Source organism: Stigmatopora nigra, chromosome 1 (assembly GCF_051989575.1).
Source record: "Stigmatopora nigra isolate UIUO_SnigA chromosome 1, RoL_Snig_1.1, whole genome shotgun sequence".
Classification (NCBI taxonomy): Eukaryota; Metazoa; Chordata; class Actinopteri; order Syngnathiformes; family Syngnathidae; genus Stigmatopora; species Stigmatopora nigra.
The window spans coordinates 22137926-22154541 of NC_135508.1; the positions used below are offsets into that span (position 1 = coordinate 22137926).

The 16616-nt window shown below is 41.0% G+C and overlaps 2 protein-coding genes across 3 annotated transcripts; both read left to right on the top strand.

Moving 5' to 3' along the window:
* The first annotated feature begins 433 nt into the window (after positions 1–433).
* On the top strand, positions 434–6208 carry spsb1 (splA/ryanodine receptor domain and SOCS box containing 1). 2 transcript variants are annotated; one of them, XM_077727337.1, is made up of 3 exons: positions 434–647; positions 3612–4441; positions 5470–6208. In XM_077727337.1, exons 2-3 carry the CDS (start codon positions 3748–3750, stop codon positions 5595–5597), a joined length of 822 nt encoding a protein of 273 aa, XP_077583463.1. In that variant the 5' UTR covers positions 434–647; positions 3612–3747; the 3' UTR covers positions 5598–6208. The 2 variants fall into 2 exon arrangements, with proteins under 2 accessions (XP_077583463.1, XP_077583472.1); XM_077727346.1 differs by having other exon boundaries at positions 3616–4441.
* A 1408-nt stretch (positions 6209–7616) lies between these two features.
* Positions 7617–16489, top strand: slc25a33 (solute carrier family 25 member 33). The gene is made up of 7 exons (XM_077710247.1): positions 7617–7869; positions 9557–9730; positions 12245–12322; positions 13131–13231; positions 13850–13916; positions 14767–15047; positions 15741–16489. The coding sequence occupies exons 1-7, from the start codon at positions 7829–7831 to the stop codon at positions 15944–15946; spliced, it is 948 nt and encodes a 315-aa protein (XP_077566373.1). The 5' UTR covers positions 7617–7828; the 3' UTR covers positions 15947–16489.
* Positions 16490–16616: the final 127 nt, after the last annotated feature.

Here is a 16616-nt window from a genome sequence, read left to right on the forward strand (position 1 = left end):
GTCTGAACTTCCTCGCTGTTCTTTCTTGAATATCAAATGTTGATAAAGTTTGGTCCATTATACAAACAATCTTCGGTTTGGCGACCAACCGTTTTATTAAGATATTTGGATTTTTTTTCCTGTATTTGGCCATTATTATTCACAAATAAGAAATGACATGCAGTTCACAACTCCCTGCGTTAGTGGACGCTAAAATGCCAGTTCTGTAGTCTGAATTCTAATAACATGTTTCTGTAAGCAAGCACGGTTCGACATAAAATTTTTGTTACAACTAATCCAAACATTTCCTTCCAAAAACCAACCACCTTTTTGTCAAACGTTTCCCATATTTCACCACCCCCTCCACCGGAAATTAAACTAACTAATATTTAAAAATGAAATTAAAATGTTTTAAATGAAAGCAATTTTTAATTATATATATTTTAATGGTTTTCTTCTCCGCCCGACGCCATTTTGGCTCCTTTCACGTAGCGCCCTCTTGTGTCGCTGCCCCTGCATTGTCAGTGACGAGACCGGGCCGGGAGACGGGGAGGTCCTAATGAACACACAGCAGCTGGGAGCATTTCACCACGTGACCTGAGAAATGTTAGCTAGCAGCCGTCGTCACTTCACCTAATTTCAAGTCGCCCTGACTCGGATGGTCGAAGGTAAGCCGACACGGAAATCCATCTCCATAAACACCCGCTAGCTAACCGGGCACAGGGCAACTCGTCCGTTTTATCACTTATTTACTCAAGCCTTGTGTTAAAAAAAGGGTTTAAAAAGAAAGAAAACGCCTTTCAACAAAACAAGCCCTTTTGGCTGGTCGTCCGGTAGCTACTCAGACGTCTCGTTCTGTCACGTTCATGACCCATTATTTCGAAAACATCAATCCAGGGTCGACGATTTTGGTGTGTTTTCACGAGTTTTCTTTTAAATAGGGCTTTTGCTAATATGTTTTGCGGTGTGCGTGTGGCGAGAAGGCTTCACGAAGGTGTCTTGTCATTCGCCCACCATCATTGACTTAAGGCAGACAACCCATTTGAACATAAGCTCGTGTGTAGAAGAGTTTCAATAATACATTCATTTAGAGCTTTCATTCAAAGTGCTCTACCATGAACTAAAAACAACCACCACACAAAGGGTTTTAGAAATGTTAAAAGAAACCCTAAAGTGATGTAGGATTCAGGCAACATTGATTTAAAACATTGACATTTTTGGGGGGTGAATAAAAACACCAAATGAACAAAGCCAATGAAAACAAGACATGGATAAACAATGGCGGTTGCATCCTTCTTTCAAGCTAATCAACTGATTGAATCATGGGAAAATTCAGCAAACAAGTTAACACTTTAAAAATATGTGTGGTGATTTGCCTCGATACAGTTGACACAGCCTGAATAATTAACTATTTCAGTGTGATTGACAGTCCTAGACGCCCAGTCATGTGGCTATATCCATCCCATTTTTGTGAATTGAAATTGGTTTGTCAATCATCACGAATAAATGAATGCCTTCCCAGCCAACCCATTCAGGGCAAATGGATTGGACGCCCATGACTAACAATGCTAGCCGTGATGTCATATTGCTGATGTCATGTTAACAATGCTGCTGTGTTAACTACATCCTTGATAACATAAACGAGTGGTATGGAAGCCAGTGAGTTTTTGGGTGAAAACAACACTGGGGGAATCAATAATTTGATCACCTTTAGACTAAGTATATCTCGGCCTGGGATGTCATCGGTTGACATTTAAATTGGGACTCATGCTAAGGTGGGGCTTTTTGGTTTATTTTGCACTCACAAGGGCTGGGGAATGTGGTTTTACAAAGTCCAATCTATATGATTTTGTAATGGTTCCTCATCTTTATGGTATTATTTGAGATAGACATGGACTGAACATATTTAGACTCTTAGTCCAGCAGCTAATCACACTATTGGTTATGTAGGTGTTGAGAATAAAATAAGTCAGAATTTTGTTCCCTTGTAGCTCCTAAGGCTGTATATTTCGATTTAATGATTCACAAATGTAAATATTAGGGCCTTAATAAGAAAATCTGAGCAAATATTGTTTTGTGCATGGCATTTTTTTATTGTTTTATTTTTTAATACGATTTGTCGTTTCATTATTAGATTTGAATCATCAAATTTGCTGTCGGTGTAATTCAATATAGTATAGAGTGACATTTAAGCAAAACTAGCATTTTGTGTTGTTTTCTGTAAAAAAGTACATCATGGAAGCACAAAATAATTATGAATTACATTAAATTTCAATTTTTTTTTTGACTCGACGTCCCTTTTTTTCACCTATGTATCATGTCACTTGTTCAGGGCAAAAAAAGGAATTTCAGTCCGGAAAACCAGCCATTCTCCCATATGCGTATTTAGCAGTTTGCTAAAGACTGGCGTAGTAAAACTACAGAAGATTGGTAGTATTTGGCAGCTCTGCATTTGCCAATTCTGGACTAAGATGGCGGCAGTCAGCCATTGTCGTTATCTGTTCTTCTTCTGATCACAACAATCGATTCAACAACTATGAGCATCCTTCCAAGCAACCAACAGAAAGCACTAGAGCTCAAGTAGTAGAGCGCCTAGTTTGACAACCCAATTTCGCATGACTATAATAGACAAAAGGCCTACATTGTCATTGGTCTGTGGAAAATTCTCGCTTAACCATCCAGAAAAGTGTTTCTTTGGCCCAGCGATTCAATTCAGGTCTTTCCCTTGCATCTTAATCAGTCCCAAAGCGGCGCAGCAGCCCTGGAATGCAACCAGCGGAGGGCCGGCCGGGATGGCACCCCAAGACGACAAAACCTTTGGGCAGGCGTGCCGACGCGCTCGCGAACAGAGGGAGGATGAGTCGTAAGGAGAATGAAAAAGTTGTTTTTTGTTTTCTCGGGGGGCATATTCTCGTCTGTGTTCTCGCGGCGCCTTCCGAGCAGAGTTCAAATTTATTGCGAGTCCGGAGGGGGTGCAAATGAACATGTTTTAGGTGGTCTAAATGCTGGACAGGCATTCAAGAAGAGATTGTTTACGTTCTGATTCTGGCCACCCGCCGCTTGCTTTTTCATCCCCCCGTTTTCCGATCATTGAGGAGACATGACCCACTTAAATGGTTGTTTACTTGGATTAGAAGACGAGTTAAGGCTCTTCTCAATGAACTCTTGTCTACAATTCAATTAGAGGCCTTCCTCTTGGTACATTTGCCCCTTATGCCATCCTGCTGCCTAACACATCCAAAAATCATAAATGATCCATGTGTGTAAGTCTAAATGTGAGTCCGTTCCTGCTACCACAATCTTCATTTTTAAAGTCTTGTCAAAGTACTAATGCAAAATCATTTTTGACGTTGGCCAGGTCGCAATTATGGTTTCATTTGGGCTGCCAAAATGAATACACTAATCAATTGATGGCTTACATAATAATACGTGGTCAGCAGAGGACATGGGAGTGGCTTTCACATTTTTCTGAACTTACAAATTTTTTTTAAGTATAAATAAATTCCCGTGAAAAAAAATCTGCGAGGTAGTGAGGCCGTGATATTCGAGGGATTACTGTAGTCAATCTTGGAGCTAACTAAAGAGCCACCATTGTAGGCTAATGTTTTGACATCACTGTGCATTCTTCTCAGGTAGGCCGCACGTAAAAAGCTGCCTTTCGGATTGCATGAGCAGAGGACAAGACTTGCGCTCGACCACTCCCCCGCTGGACTTTGAGGAGGGCGGGAGGAGCTTAAAGACGAGGTCGCTGCCAGCATCGCACGTAGCATGGGGCAAAAAGTCCCAGGCGGCATCAAAACTATTGATATGCGGGATACGGCCTTCAGCCCCCTGAAGCTGGAGCTGCAGGCCTTGAACCACAGCAAGCCTTCTCGACTGGACCTGCTGCTGGACATGCCGCCCACCGGCGCCGACGTCCAGATCCAGCACTCGTGGAACAACGACGACCGCTCGCTCAACATCTTCGTCAAGGACGACAACAAGCTGGTCTTCCACAGGCACCCGGTGGCGCAGAGTACGGACGCCATCCGGGGCCGCGTGGGCTACACCAGGGGACTGCACGTGTGGGAAATCAGCTGGGCCATGCGGCAGAGGGGCACGCACGCCGTAGTCGGGGTGGCGACCGGTGACGCGCCGCTCCACTCGGTGGGCTACACGGCGCTGGTGGGCAGCAACAGCGAGTCCTGGGGTTGGGACCTGTGCCGGAGTAAACTCTACCACGACAGCAAGAACCATTCGGGGAAAACCTACCCGCCCTTCCTGGAGCCCGACGAGCCCTTCATCATACCGGACTCCCTCTTGGTGGTTCTGGACATGGACGAAGGAACTCTGGGCTACGTTGTGGACGGCCATTATCTGGGGGTGGCCTTCAGGGGACTCAAAGGCAGGAAGCTCTACCCGGTGGTCAGCGCCGTGTGGGGACACTGTGAAATACGAATCCGGTACATAAATGGACTCGACCGTAAGTATTGATTCGATTCGCCTCGTTGTGTTTGTGCAAACGATGGATTTCCAAAACATTTCTCTCTTAGCGAAGGTCACACGGACGATCTCGATGTTAAGGAGAGCAACAGCTGACACGCCACTCGTTTAAAAACAGACACATGACCGTGAATTGTGAGCAATATTTGAGGGGGAGTTTGCTGTTTAGCCACAAATTCTTGGAGCTTTGGAGGTCATCCCAGGAAAAACGAGAAAACAAAAAAAAAAAAATTTTAATTGGAGCAATAATAAAGTTGAGATAAAAATGTTCAAGAGCTCTTTATTGGAGCACTAATACGGTTGAGTTCAACTATGTACACACAATCCTTTAACTAAAATGTAGGAATAAGTTAGGTTTACTGTATTTTTCAGTCTACAAGCCACAATGATCTATTTATACACATTTGGTGGGGGGCTTTGAATTTAAGTCGCATTTTTTAGGGCATTTTTTTATTTGACCAGAAACCAAGAGAGGACCTCCATTTAAGTAACCTTAGTAAAATGGGCCTAGTAAATCAGGCCTAGCCAAACTATGAAAACAACTACGACTTATAGTCCAGCAAATACGCCAAGAATTTAGTAGCAGCGCCAATTCCCACTAAATTGGGATTTTGTACAGAAGCAAAAAGAATAGATTGATTTGCTGAAGATACGTCAGTCAAAAGAGACTTCTTGTGAAGCTCCTATGGGAAGGCAGCAGAGAGTCAAGCAGGGTCCACGACAACTTGATAATAGAATAACATACTTGAACTGTGTTGCCATTTTCCGGGCATTTCGTCACTAGGATCTCGTTCTCGTTTATTGGAACAGTACGTCATTTGCCCACCAAAGTGTTTTGTTTCGTAACCTGAAACGATTGCATTTGGAGGCATTTGTAAGTAGAGGCACTGCTGCAAATGTATTTAACATGTAATTGCTTCTAGTCGAAAAGGTACTCTTCAAAGCCCGATGCTTGTAATGTATGACGATCTATTTCTGTTTTTTCTGAAACGTCTCTTTCCTTCCCAGCCGAACCTCTGTCTCTGATGGACCTGTGTCGGCGCTCGGTTCGGGTGGCCTTGGGGAGAGAGCGTTTGGGTGAAATCCACAGACTACCCTTGCCGGCCTTCCTCAAGAACTACCTGCTCTACCAATGACGGCACCTTTTTAAAATTTGACAGCGGCACAAAGCCCCCTTCTCTCCTCCCTCACTTGTGCTTCTCTGGGATCTCTCTGTGGTTCAACTTGCTTGACGACATTTCTGAAGCCTGTAGGACTGACCTGGCCTCATTAATGTTTCAACAAGTACGTATGCATTTACCATAGCGGTTGGACTCATTTTCAAAGTTCTTATCTGATTTTAATGACTTGACGCTATTGTTCTCTTAGAAATAAAATCAGGAATCATTGAGCTCTATGCACACGCAGGCAAGTCGGTAGTAGTAGTCAGAAATCTCCACGTACAACTCAAGACTTGGTTTCGGTAAAATTTTAATCTCGTATCGACTTGAATTTAAAAAAAATAAACGGTCGACGTCCACAGGCAAATTGGACTTGTGCAATGGCCACGGGGTGGCAGTATTTACCCGTTAATGCAAGGAGAAGTGTTCATTCCAGTAAAAGTTGTCTTTTTAAACTAAAGTTGGTTTTAAATTGGCTCAGACAAACAAGATGTGGAGACTGCACTGTAGCGCAACGTCGACATCTAATAGGAGCTATTATGTCTGCGAAAGTCTTCTGAGGCGTCACTGGTCTGGCGTTGCATGTCTTTGCATTGTTTTTTTTTTTTTTTTTTTTTACCTTTTTATTTCTTAGTGAGTGCCATTTCTACTTGTTCCCACATCCACCGGTACAGGTCGGCACACAAACTTAAATAGTAGCTCGTTTACGTCTGGACGGAACTGGGACATCTTTTGCTCGGGCGGGGAAGGCAGACTTTGTTTTGCGCATCGACAAAACCTTGTATTTATAACACTGCGATGGACAAAGCAGGACGACAATCCACAACGATGTCACGCCAGTCCCGTGTGGCCGACATTGTCAAAGGCCACGTGGCGTACGATCGTATCGTTCTGGTATTTCTAGACATGAAGCTGGTTGATCACGACTCTACTTGCTACAAGCGGTCTGTTCCTTAATGCTTGCATTTCATTTGTATTTCTTGGTGTAGATTTATTTGTATGCATCGATTAAAGATTATTTCTTCTTGACCTGAGCACTTTTTTGAGAGTAAACCTGGCCTGTATCACATTTCCACTTTTACTCTAAATGTGGGAAAGAATGTTTTTCATGCCTTATCTCTTGTTATTTCCATTTCTTATCACAGCTGAACTGGGCTATAGCACCCTAATAGTAAACAGTTGGATGTGCTATTGCTGCCAAACCTTATGTAACTCAATAGGCATCATAATATGGGCTTGTTTTTGTCTCAAGTTTTGAACTTGACGTGTCCTCCAAATGTACTACTATACATGCAGGTTGTACAGAGTTGAATGGAGTCTGGGTGTCTGCCCGAGTATAAATGCTCTTAGATGGATAGGTGTTTGGACCCATTTTACAAGGCAGGGTGAATGGGAAAAAAGGTCTTTTACGTAGATCTAAATGGGAAAATTCAAAGTTTTTGGCTTCACAAATAGAGGCAAATTCAAACTAAGAAAGGGGAATCAGAGCTTTTTCTAATGGTCATTAAAACTAACCAGTCTAGCATGCAATTTGTCATGAGTGAGTTTCATGTATTAATTTTAGCAACTTTGTTTATGAATTTATTGACTTAAAAAAACAGGCAACTTTTGAGTGATTCAGGGCCATAACTATGGTTTTGATTATTCTAGATTGTTTTGTGGATTTTTTTCAACTTTTAATTTTAACATTTTATGCATATAACTGACAATATACGTCTATTTTTCTAAGCTAAAATAGCCACAAAGGCCCAGTTCAACTCGAGTTTAAAATAAATGTATTGAAAGGGAAAAATATTTCCTAGAAGATAGAACACAATTTGACCTGATGAACCTTTTGTCTTGCGAAACAACAAAGCAATTTAATGTAAACTTGCAAAGGCTTTGACCACTGACGGAAAAACAGAACATGACGTAGGTTGGGAGCACGTGTGCTCACGTCGTTGACGACGCCCTCCTCCATCCCACTGACGTCATCCTAGGCGACGCCTCCACGGCAGAAACTAGCGTCGGTCCGCCTCTGCCTGCCAACTCCGCCCAGCCGGCACGCTGAGACTCAGCAGTAGAACCTCCAAACACGTGAAAAAGCCCAGCGTTGGCCTCGGAGCGTCTAGCCACCGCCAGACAATTTACCAAAACCCGTTTTATCGGACAAATTACATAACTATGTTGGTTCATTGAAAATACGCGAGGCACAAAGGAGTAGGAAGATGGCCCAGAAAGACACGTTTCTGCATCTCTTCGCCGGAGGGTAAGTTGACGGGAAGCCGCTGCCTTCAACACAAAATGTCCAAGATAAACCTTTTATTCTTTGAATGTTCCAATAAAAGCACAGTCCAATTATGTGGGGGGATTTTAAGGCCATTCGCCGGTGGCGTGCTAACCTTTAGCACCAGCTAGCTTCTGTTAGCATTTCATCGCCCTTTTAAAATAAGAGCACATTTTTGCTCGTATTTCCGCTACATGATTATCCTCTTTAAACTAAACTTAATATTAATTGTCCCATGGCGACCTCCCACTCTTTAAATCTAGATAAATATAGACCAAGCCTTACATTCTCTTGGCTATTAGCCGGGTCACAAGTTTCGGACCGTGATAATATCGCGTTTTGGTCGTTAAAATGCCGCATAAACGAGCGCTGTCACGTTGAAACGAAGCTGGCGGATTGTTTTTGGCACGATGGCCGACGAGCTGCTCGGCTCGCTGCTCTTATGTAACGAGAGAAGCTGTTTGCCAAGATCCCTAACGTTAGGTTGGCCGGGGCCCTAAACGGAAGTTCCGCGGGTTCGTGTGACTTGTAGCATTACGAAAACAAAAGACGAAACGTCGCTTCGTAACACCGAAGCAACTCACGGCGACAAGCTGATGTAAAGGTCACGTTTTCACAACAGATGGTCCATCCAAATGACGCCATTTTACCCTTGAAGTGTCCGAGCAATTTGCCAGTGACATTAGACCACGCATAAGGTAGCAGCTCTGCTATTCCCATTATACTAAATGAATCCAGAGGGGAAACATGTTTACCAGTTATTATCGAGGCAAGGCAGATAATTGGCTTTTGAAAAAATGGCAAGGCACAACATGAAACAAAGCCACAAAATTGTTGGGGAGAGCAGGGTTTGTCGTCCCCTGGGTTGGTTTCTGGCTATACAAAATCTACACAATTGGCTTTACTATAGAGTCACATGTCACTTTGCGTTATAAGGTAGTTGGAATTTGTTTGGATTTCACATTCTAAAGTACTCACTGTGCTTTTGATGGGGTTTACCATAATAGAAATGTTACTCGTGATTGAATTGTCACCGGATATTTGTATAAACACTAACTGACCCCCAAAAGTGGCTAGATTTTTTTTTATCATTTAGCCACTTTGTCTGTTTAGTTTCACGGCCAGTGCTAACCTCGTTATATAATAATGTTATGCTTTTGGGAGGTTAATGTTACTTGTTTATAAAAAAAAACGACAACCGGTCACAGATGGGAATCTCATAAAATTATGGCAAAGAAGGTAATAAAACCTACATGTATAACTAAATTGTAATTTTTACATAGCATAAATCCTTTCAGCGTTGGGTAGCCGCAGGGTTAATCACTGCTAAATTGATTTATTTATGAAAGAGTGAAAAATGTGAACACAGTAATTTCTCAACTTGCAGAAGTAGTTGTGAACCACTTCCCAGGAAAGTGAATGTATTTCCTCCATCCTAAAATAAATGTCTCCAAAAAAGTAGGAATAAATGCAAAATTATTTGTTAGAAATTCACTAGAAAACCCCACGTTCCCGTGAAGTACACGGATATCTTGCGTAACAAAATACATTTGGCCCAGCGGCCTTGCAGCTGTAGAGTTTCCAAATTAGGAATGAATCCGATGTGTGAAATATTTCAAACATACCAACTAAGTACTGCACTTTTTTTTCATCCCGTATCCTTTTACAGATGCAGCGGCACTGTTGGAGCCATCGTTACATGCCCTTTGGAGGTGTTAAAGACACGACTGCAGTCCTCCGGTCTGGCCCTCCGGCCTGTTTTTCAGGTCCAGCTGGGCACCCTCAGTGGAACCGGGGTCATTCGACCAGGGACTGTTACGCCTGGGCTGGTGCAAGTCTTACGGTAAAATGTCATGTCAAGTGTTCTACATGTGGTGGGAACATTTTGTTCCAGCTGTTTGGGGTGTCGAACAATTTTCACTTATAGCAACCTATGGACTTTTCGAAGTTTCGTTACAGAGTGGAATATCGCAATATGTTCCAACATGCTTCTCTATTTTATATATGCAGTCCAGATCAGTGTTTCCCAAACACTGGTGTGCAGTGGGAAATTGCATAAAGTCGTACAATGTAATATTCAAAGAGGAAAAATGAATATGAACATGACGAGATCAACATTCATTATACCATGAGAAGATTCCAATTGTATAACGGTCATATTGATTGCTTATTTTTCCTCTAACATGAACCGGAAGTTGTTTGGTTCCTAGGGCATCAACCTTTGGTGACAGTTATATACTTATACAATTAAAAAAACATGACATTACTTGTTTTTGCAACACTCAAAATGATAGTTTTTCAGGGTCCGCAGACATCAACCTTTGGTGACATTAGTGTGAAAATTTTTAATTTGGATTAATGTTGGACGTTTATTTGATTCCTGCTGATAAAACGTTGATCAGAATGACTATTGTTAATGTAGGCGACATAGTCTTAAATTAAAAGATTTTCAGGTTGTGTTATCCCCTGAGATCTTTTCAATGCAAAACGTGTGTTGAGGGGGTTGACAAATACTGTTCTAAAATACGACAAGAAAAAAATTATCAGCCGGCCTACCAATGCGTGTCACTAATCTTGTTCAAGATTAAGTACACTGTGTCCTGCTCTTTCTCACTGTTCCTAAACAGTTGCACGCTTCGACACATGCCCAGTTTCCGTCAACTTTTTAAAAAAATATGAATATTAAACATAATTAATTAAAATCCACATTAATATTGAACATGGAAAACTGAAAATATTTTTAGATTTTACAAAATGCTTTTTGAACTAAAAACACAAAGAAAAAATGGATTCAAATAAAATGCAATTATTGATTTAAAAATGGGAAAATCAGGAAATAACTTTAACTTTTATGGATAACTTTATAACTTTATTCATCCCGTATTCGGGAAATTACATATATCAAATATATACATCTATAGTCTGGATTTGAATTGGATCCTAAATTTGAAAGTCGCACTCATGATTTACTTTTTGGGTCGTTTAAAATGATGACACTTTACACCTGTGCCCTAGAGGAAGACAGTCTTAAACTAGTTTGGTATGCCGTGTATGTAGACCTGATATCCTTTGGCCTTGGACATACAAACATACATTACTTTAAAGGCTTGGCTAGCCCGCATTGACGCAACTTCCTTGTGAACTAAAGTGGCATCTCATTTCTAATCTGGAGAGTATGTTATGACGCCACCCCCGTCTGTCCCTTGTAGCCCAAACAACATCTGGGAAGGCTTTCTAAAAGGTTTAAGTCTGTTTCTATGTATTGTTTATTTCGGGGATTTTTCTTGTGAAGTCAGGATACTCCATTGCAGTTAAAATAATCAACTAAAATGGCCATCCACCGTTAAAATCCAGGACTATCATCCAACTCCTTGCGTGACCCCACTAATGTGCTTCTATAACTACTGTCCCAAGTGCCTATAAACACCCTCCAAATGTGTATGAAAAGGCTTCCCAGAAGAGAGGAAGCTGTCACAACAGCAGAAGACAATGGGATGTCAATTTAAACCTTATGGATTATAAACCAGAATGCCGCGGCAACAGTGTGAATGGAGCACATTTGAGTGCCAGTTCAGGTGTCACATAGCCTTAACTCACATGTTTTTTAACCATTGCGTGCATACTGCAATGACACCTTTTTTTACAGTCTGTGTCCCAGATAACATATACAGTAAAGTAGTCTACCCATATGGCCATAAATAACAATTACCCTGTGAATTTGACCTCAAAACAATTTCACTAACTGTCAGTTTGACTTTAACAAGGTTGTTCATTAGGATTAGAGCAATTCAAAAACCAGCAGGAACTGACTAATGAACAATGTTCAATCTCTCGGCCCAGTCAAAATCGATTGGATGGCCAGCACTGTCACTGGTTGCAAGTCAGTTAGCATTTTAGGCCCAAAATAAATTAGTTTGCATTAATAAGGCCTGCGAAACAAAATTAGTTGGACACCTGTGCGCTAAAATAAGATGGGCTTTAAAAAAATGGCGCTTTTGAGTGTGTGGGCAACAGAAGCCAACACAGACTGTTTTGTCTCTGTTCCACATCAGACTTGCAATTCTCAAAGTACAGAAGGTCACATAACGCTAAACACGTTTTATGGGTGTTGTAGTGAGCTAGCCAATTGCCTGTGTCTGTGTGGGAGGGCTTTTGGTGGGTTGGTCTCTAGCGTGCACTTCTTATGTAACTATTGGAATCGTTTTAGCCGGGTTTATTTATATACACTTTATTAATAAAGCAGAGTTTGATTCCATAAATGAACGTTTGGCTGTTTGACTTATTTCACCCTTGATGAGAAAAATCTTTATTTCTCTTATATATATATATATATATATTTTTTTTTTTTAACTTTCAGGTCAATTCTGGAGAAAGAGGGACCACGATCTCTTTTCCGTGGTCTGGGGCCAAATCTTGTTGGCGTGGCTCCGTCAAGGTAAAGCAAAGGCAGCAGGAATTGACTACTGTTTTTTGTAGTTCTTTCCAACTTTACACAACCCCCTTCAGTGTACTTTTGTAACAAAAGTTATGTTGCAGTGAGTCTGCAATAAGAGCCATCTACGCTTGTTCATAAAGTTACTTTTTGAACTGACTCTTCAGTCAAATGAAATAGTTTTTACTCCTGATTATGCTGTTGAATTTTAGGTTTTAGAACATTTGGGTTGCAGGACAAAATCCCAAACAAATAAGGTTTCTGTTTTTATCGTTAGAATGGAATCAATTCACTGAAATTGCAGTGTTGTCATAATTGATTGACAGATAGTCTTCAAACTAATTGATTCCAGTAGAATTGGTATTGTCATCACTAGTGTGTCAAGCAGGTAACTTTTTCATTCTAATCCTGCTTGAATGCATTACAAACCACTGATTGGACTTTAAAACTTCTGGCTGAAGGCCTTCATGGTCTTTTTTGGCCCATGTGGTTAATAAATAGTCACGTCACGAGCTTTATTCAGTTGCGCCACCACCAACCACTATGACCCGTGAGGCAAGTTGGATGTTCTCCCATTCAGGCCAGCTCTCGTAACCACTGGGGCCGTTAGTGCTTATTCAGCCCGTTCTGGCGCAGTGACCGTGTGTTCCTGAAGCGAGGTGCACCCACACAGGTCAACCATTGAGAACAGCATGGCAGTTAGAAAACCACAATTGCAAATTTTACAGCCTGAGGGTGGGGTCACCTTGTGTTTTTAGTGTTTTTTTTTTCACTGTAGAATTTCAATTCTTTGTTCTCCTGTGTTTTTCAGAGCCATTTACTTTGCTGCGTATTCCAAATCCAAAGAGGTCTTCAATGGGTTGCTTGTTCCAAATAGTGGCGCTGTACACATGTCCTCTGCCGGTATTGCAGGTGAGCTGCCCTCATTAAAAAAACTCCAACATCCAGTAACAAATAAAATTTAATTTCCATATGAATGATTTATTAGAGTCCGAAAGGTCCGAAACTATTTTTGAAATATAACTTGACACCCTGTGATGCTTGTCTCTGTTGCGTGATGTGTTACTCCAAAAATGACCTTCAGAACGACGGTCCAGCGAAGCATTCAAAACATTTTGGCCACGGGAAGAGAATTGCGGCACGTTTTGTCTTCAAATAGCCTTGACATTGCCTAAAATTGACATCTGCATACCCCAAACATCTTCCAGCCAACTTTTTTATTCTAGTATTACATAATTCTATTTGATCTCTTTCACATTATGCAAAAAGAGCTCATAGGCCACCAAAATAAAACAACTTCCAGTCTACAGAACATAAAAATAAGCAACAACATGACTTTACTCTCTTTTTAATTCTGTGATATTGTCAAGTATGACTTAATTCTAGAAATATTACGATTTAAGTCTTTTTGCTGAACAGCTTTAAAATGTTGGGGATCTCTGTATTAGACTCCAAGTGCTCCAGTGTTATTTCCTTCCTTTCTGTAAATGATTGAAATCTGAGAATAATCTTGAGTTTGTCCTCCGTCAGCTTTCGCAACAAATTCCCTGATGAACCCCGTCTGGATGGTGAAAACCAGGATGCAGCTCGAAAAAAAGTGAGTTTGGCCCTAATTTCAAATGTTCTGTGTATTCTTGCGTCAAGGGCTTTCTTTACCCACCGTACAGAGTAGATTGCCACAATACGTCATAGGGCCGGCTGTTGGAATGCAACCAATACAAAAGAACGTGTGTTACGGGGTTGGTAAAAGAAAGATCGATGCTCAATCCATTTTGTCGTGGGAGAAGGGGACATTTACTTGCGTGGGGATAGTCCTTCATTCCCTCGCTGTCCTTGGGCCAGTCACGTCGTGACACTGAGCTTGTGATCTGTGTCTGTAAATACACAGTGCTGACGCACTGGTCCGTGTACACAGGAAGAGTCTATATTTACATGCACATTGTGGGTGGTGTGGAAGGTGGAAGATAGCCTTAAATTGTTGTCCGCTAAATAACCTCGCTCATCCGTGTCGAGGAAAAATAATGGAATCATTTCCTGCAAACGGCTAGCAAAGTTTGTTACTCATTCAACTGCTAAGTTAGACATTGAAAGCTATTTCCTTGTGATACCATGCTTACCAGCAACCAACAGCTTAATATTTGAAGGACAGGTTGCAAAACACACACACGTGGTATTTTGCAGCTTCTGATAGCCGCTATTTTACCCCCCCCCCCCCCCCCCCCCCCAACTCTAATTTTACAAAATTAATTAAAAACACTGTAGAAAAGTTTTTGTGGTTTAGAAAGAACCTCCTTCTAGTGCTAGCTAAAAGCCGGGTATTTTACATGTACATGTCTTTTACTGAGTCTATTTAACTTTCCCAATGTTTGCACAAACACACATTAGACAGTAAAAAAAAAATAGAGGAATTACAGATCTTTTTAAGTGGATTGTTTTTGACTTTTCAGAGCCCGGGGGGAGAAAAAGATGAACGCCCTGCAGTGTGCCCGCCACGTGTACAAAACGGAGGGCATCCGGGGCTTTTACCGCGGCCTGACCGCATCCTACGCTGGCATCTCCGAGACCATGATCTGCTTCCTCATCTACGAGACGCTCAAAAAGAGGCTCGCCGAAAACCAGCTGTCGTTGGCCAACAGCGAAAACGAGAAACGGGCATCTGACTTTCTGCGCTTGATGATGGCGGCTGCGTTTTCAAAAGGCTGCGCGTCCTGCATAGCGTACCCACACGGTAAGAACGTAGTCTAGATGCCTTGTTATAAAACTTCCCTCCTTACGCAGTTGTTTATTGGTCATCAACATTAGGACCCGTGTTCCGAAATAAAACAAAAAACTAGTCTACATTTATATTCCATATCGCACAGCGTTAGCATTGCTTCACTGAGGCTAAAAGTGAAAGGCAATGTACGAGCACATGTGGACTGCTTTAAACGCAATATTTGTGATTAAAGGGTCAAACTTGCCAGTTTACAGTATTTGAATGCAATGTGAAACATAGTTAAAATGCACTTTTTGTATAGCTTACGGTTGGCATCGTAGCTTGCACGTTTACAGTAAACTTTTTTAAGTAACAGGATTGTTCGACACAATGTCAAATGTTTATTATGACAAAAAATTAGTATAATTTTTTTTCTCTTTAAAACCTATTTTAGATTCTACTCTAAGGTAGCTTAATGGTATGTTATGCCTGTGCTTAAAAAAAAGTTTGTTTTATGTGAGAATGACCTTATATTGCGTTTGAGTGGATGGCTTATTAGAAAATATTGTCTCTTAATAGTTTTTTTTAATCAACATTAATATTGCGTATCTGCAATTTATAAAGTAATATAGCGCCATTCAAAAACTGTTTTGGCGACATTTTTATAACGTTTTTTTAAATTTTCTTTTACCATAATGACTTAGTCATGTTTTTTTTCCCCTGCAGAGGTCATTCGGACAAGACTGCGGGAGGAAGGCAGCAAGTACAAGTATTTCTTTCAGACCGGGAGGTTAATAGCTTTGGAGGAAGGTTATGCAGCTTTTTATAGAGGACTCATTCCACAGCTAATTAAACAAATCCCCAACACGGCCATCGTCCTTTCCACGTATGAACTCATTGTCCACCTCCTGGGAGACTCCAAGTCAAAATAATAACAAGAAAAATAATAAGAATGAAGGAGCTATCAGGCGGCTTGGGCTTTTTCTCGCCAGCAAAGCGATGTCGCATCACGGCTGGACACTAAGAAATTCCCAGCCCTTCACGCTATTACGGTGCCTGAAAGACTTCTATTTTGGAAATGAAGCCACCTGTTCTGTTTTCTAAAGAGCACATTTTACTGAAAATTTGTTCAGAGCTTAGAATAGAACAAGTTGCAAATCCTGTGGAGTTGAAAGAAAAAGAAAAACAAAAGAAGCCCATCTTTTCAGAGGACTTGTTAAGTTAACTAAATTATTTTGTTTTATTTTTTGGACTATTTTCTTTGTATGATCATTGATAACCTGCTTGACAGTTGGAGTTTTTTCTTCTTTTTTTTGAATGGAACTATTCAATTTTTAAGTGCTAATATTAGTGCTGTTGGTCACCGTTAATTTAACACTTGAATTTTGGAACAAATATGGTGTCCTTATCATCAAGTTGAATTTCAATTGGAAAAACTTGAGTTTTTTCTTGAATACACGCATAAAAAAAATTAACATGATTACTTCTTTTGTTCTGAAAAAAATCACTTTATATCTAGATATAAGGTTGATGCTAATTTGACCAACGAGTCAATAAATTGACGGGAATGTTTTTGAAGTGACTCAAATATGCCTTAAGGTT

What these genes read in the sequence shown, in the direction of transcription:
- spsb1 (XM_077727337.1), top strand. Translation starts at nt 3,748, where the DNA reads ATGGGGCAAAAAGTCCCAGGCGGCATCAAAACTATTGATATGCGGGAT. An exon ending in GTACATAAATGGACTCGACC is followed by an intron (nt 4,442 to 5,469) that starts GTAAGTATTGAT and finishes TTTCCTTCCCAG; the next exon opens with CCGAACCTCTGTCTCTGATG.
- slc25a33 (XM_077710247.1), top strand. Translation starts at nt 7,829, where the DNA reads ATGGCCCAGAAAGACACGTTTCTGCATCTCTTCGCCGGAGG. An exon ending in CTGCATCTCTTCGCCGGAGG is followed by an intron (nt 7,870 to 9,556) that starts GTAAGTTGACGG and finishes ATCCTTTTACAG; the next exon opens with ATGCAGCGGCACTGTTGGAG. An exon ending in GGGCTGGTGCAAGTCTTACG is followed by an intron (nt 9,731 to 12,244) that starts GTAAAATGTCAT and finishes TTTAACTTTCAG; the next exon opens with GTCAATTCTGGAGAAAGAGG.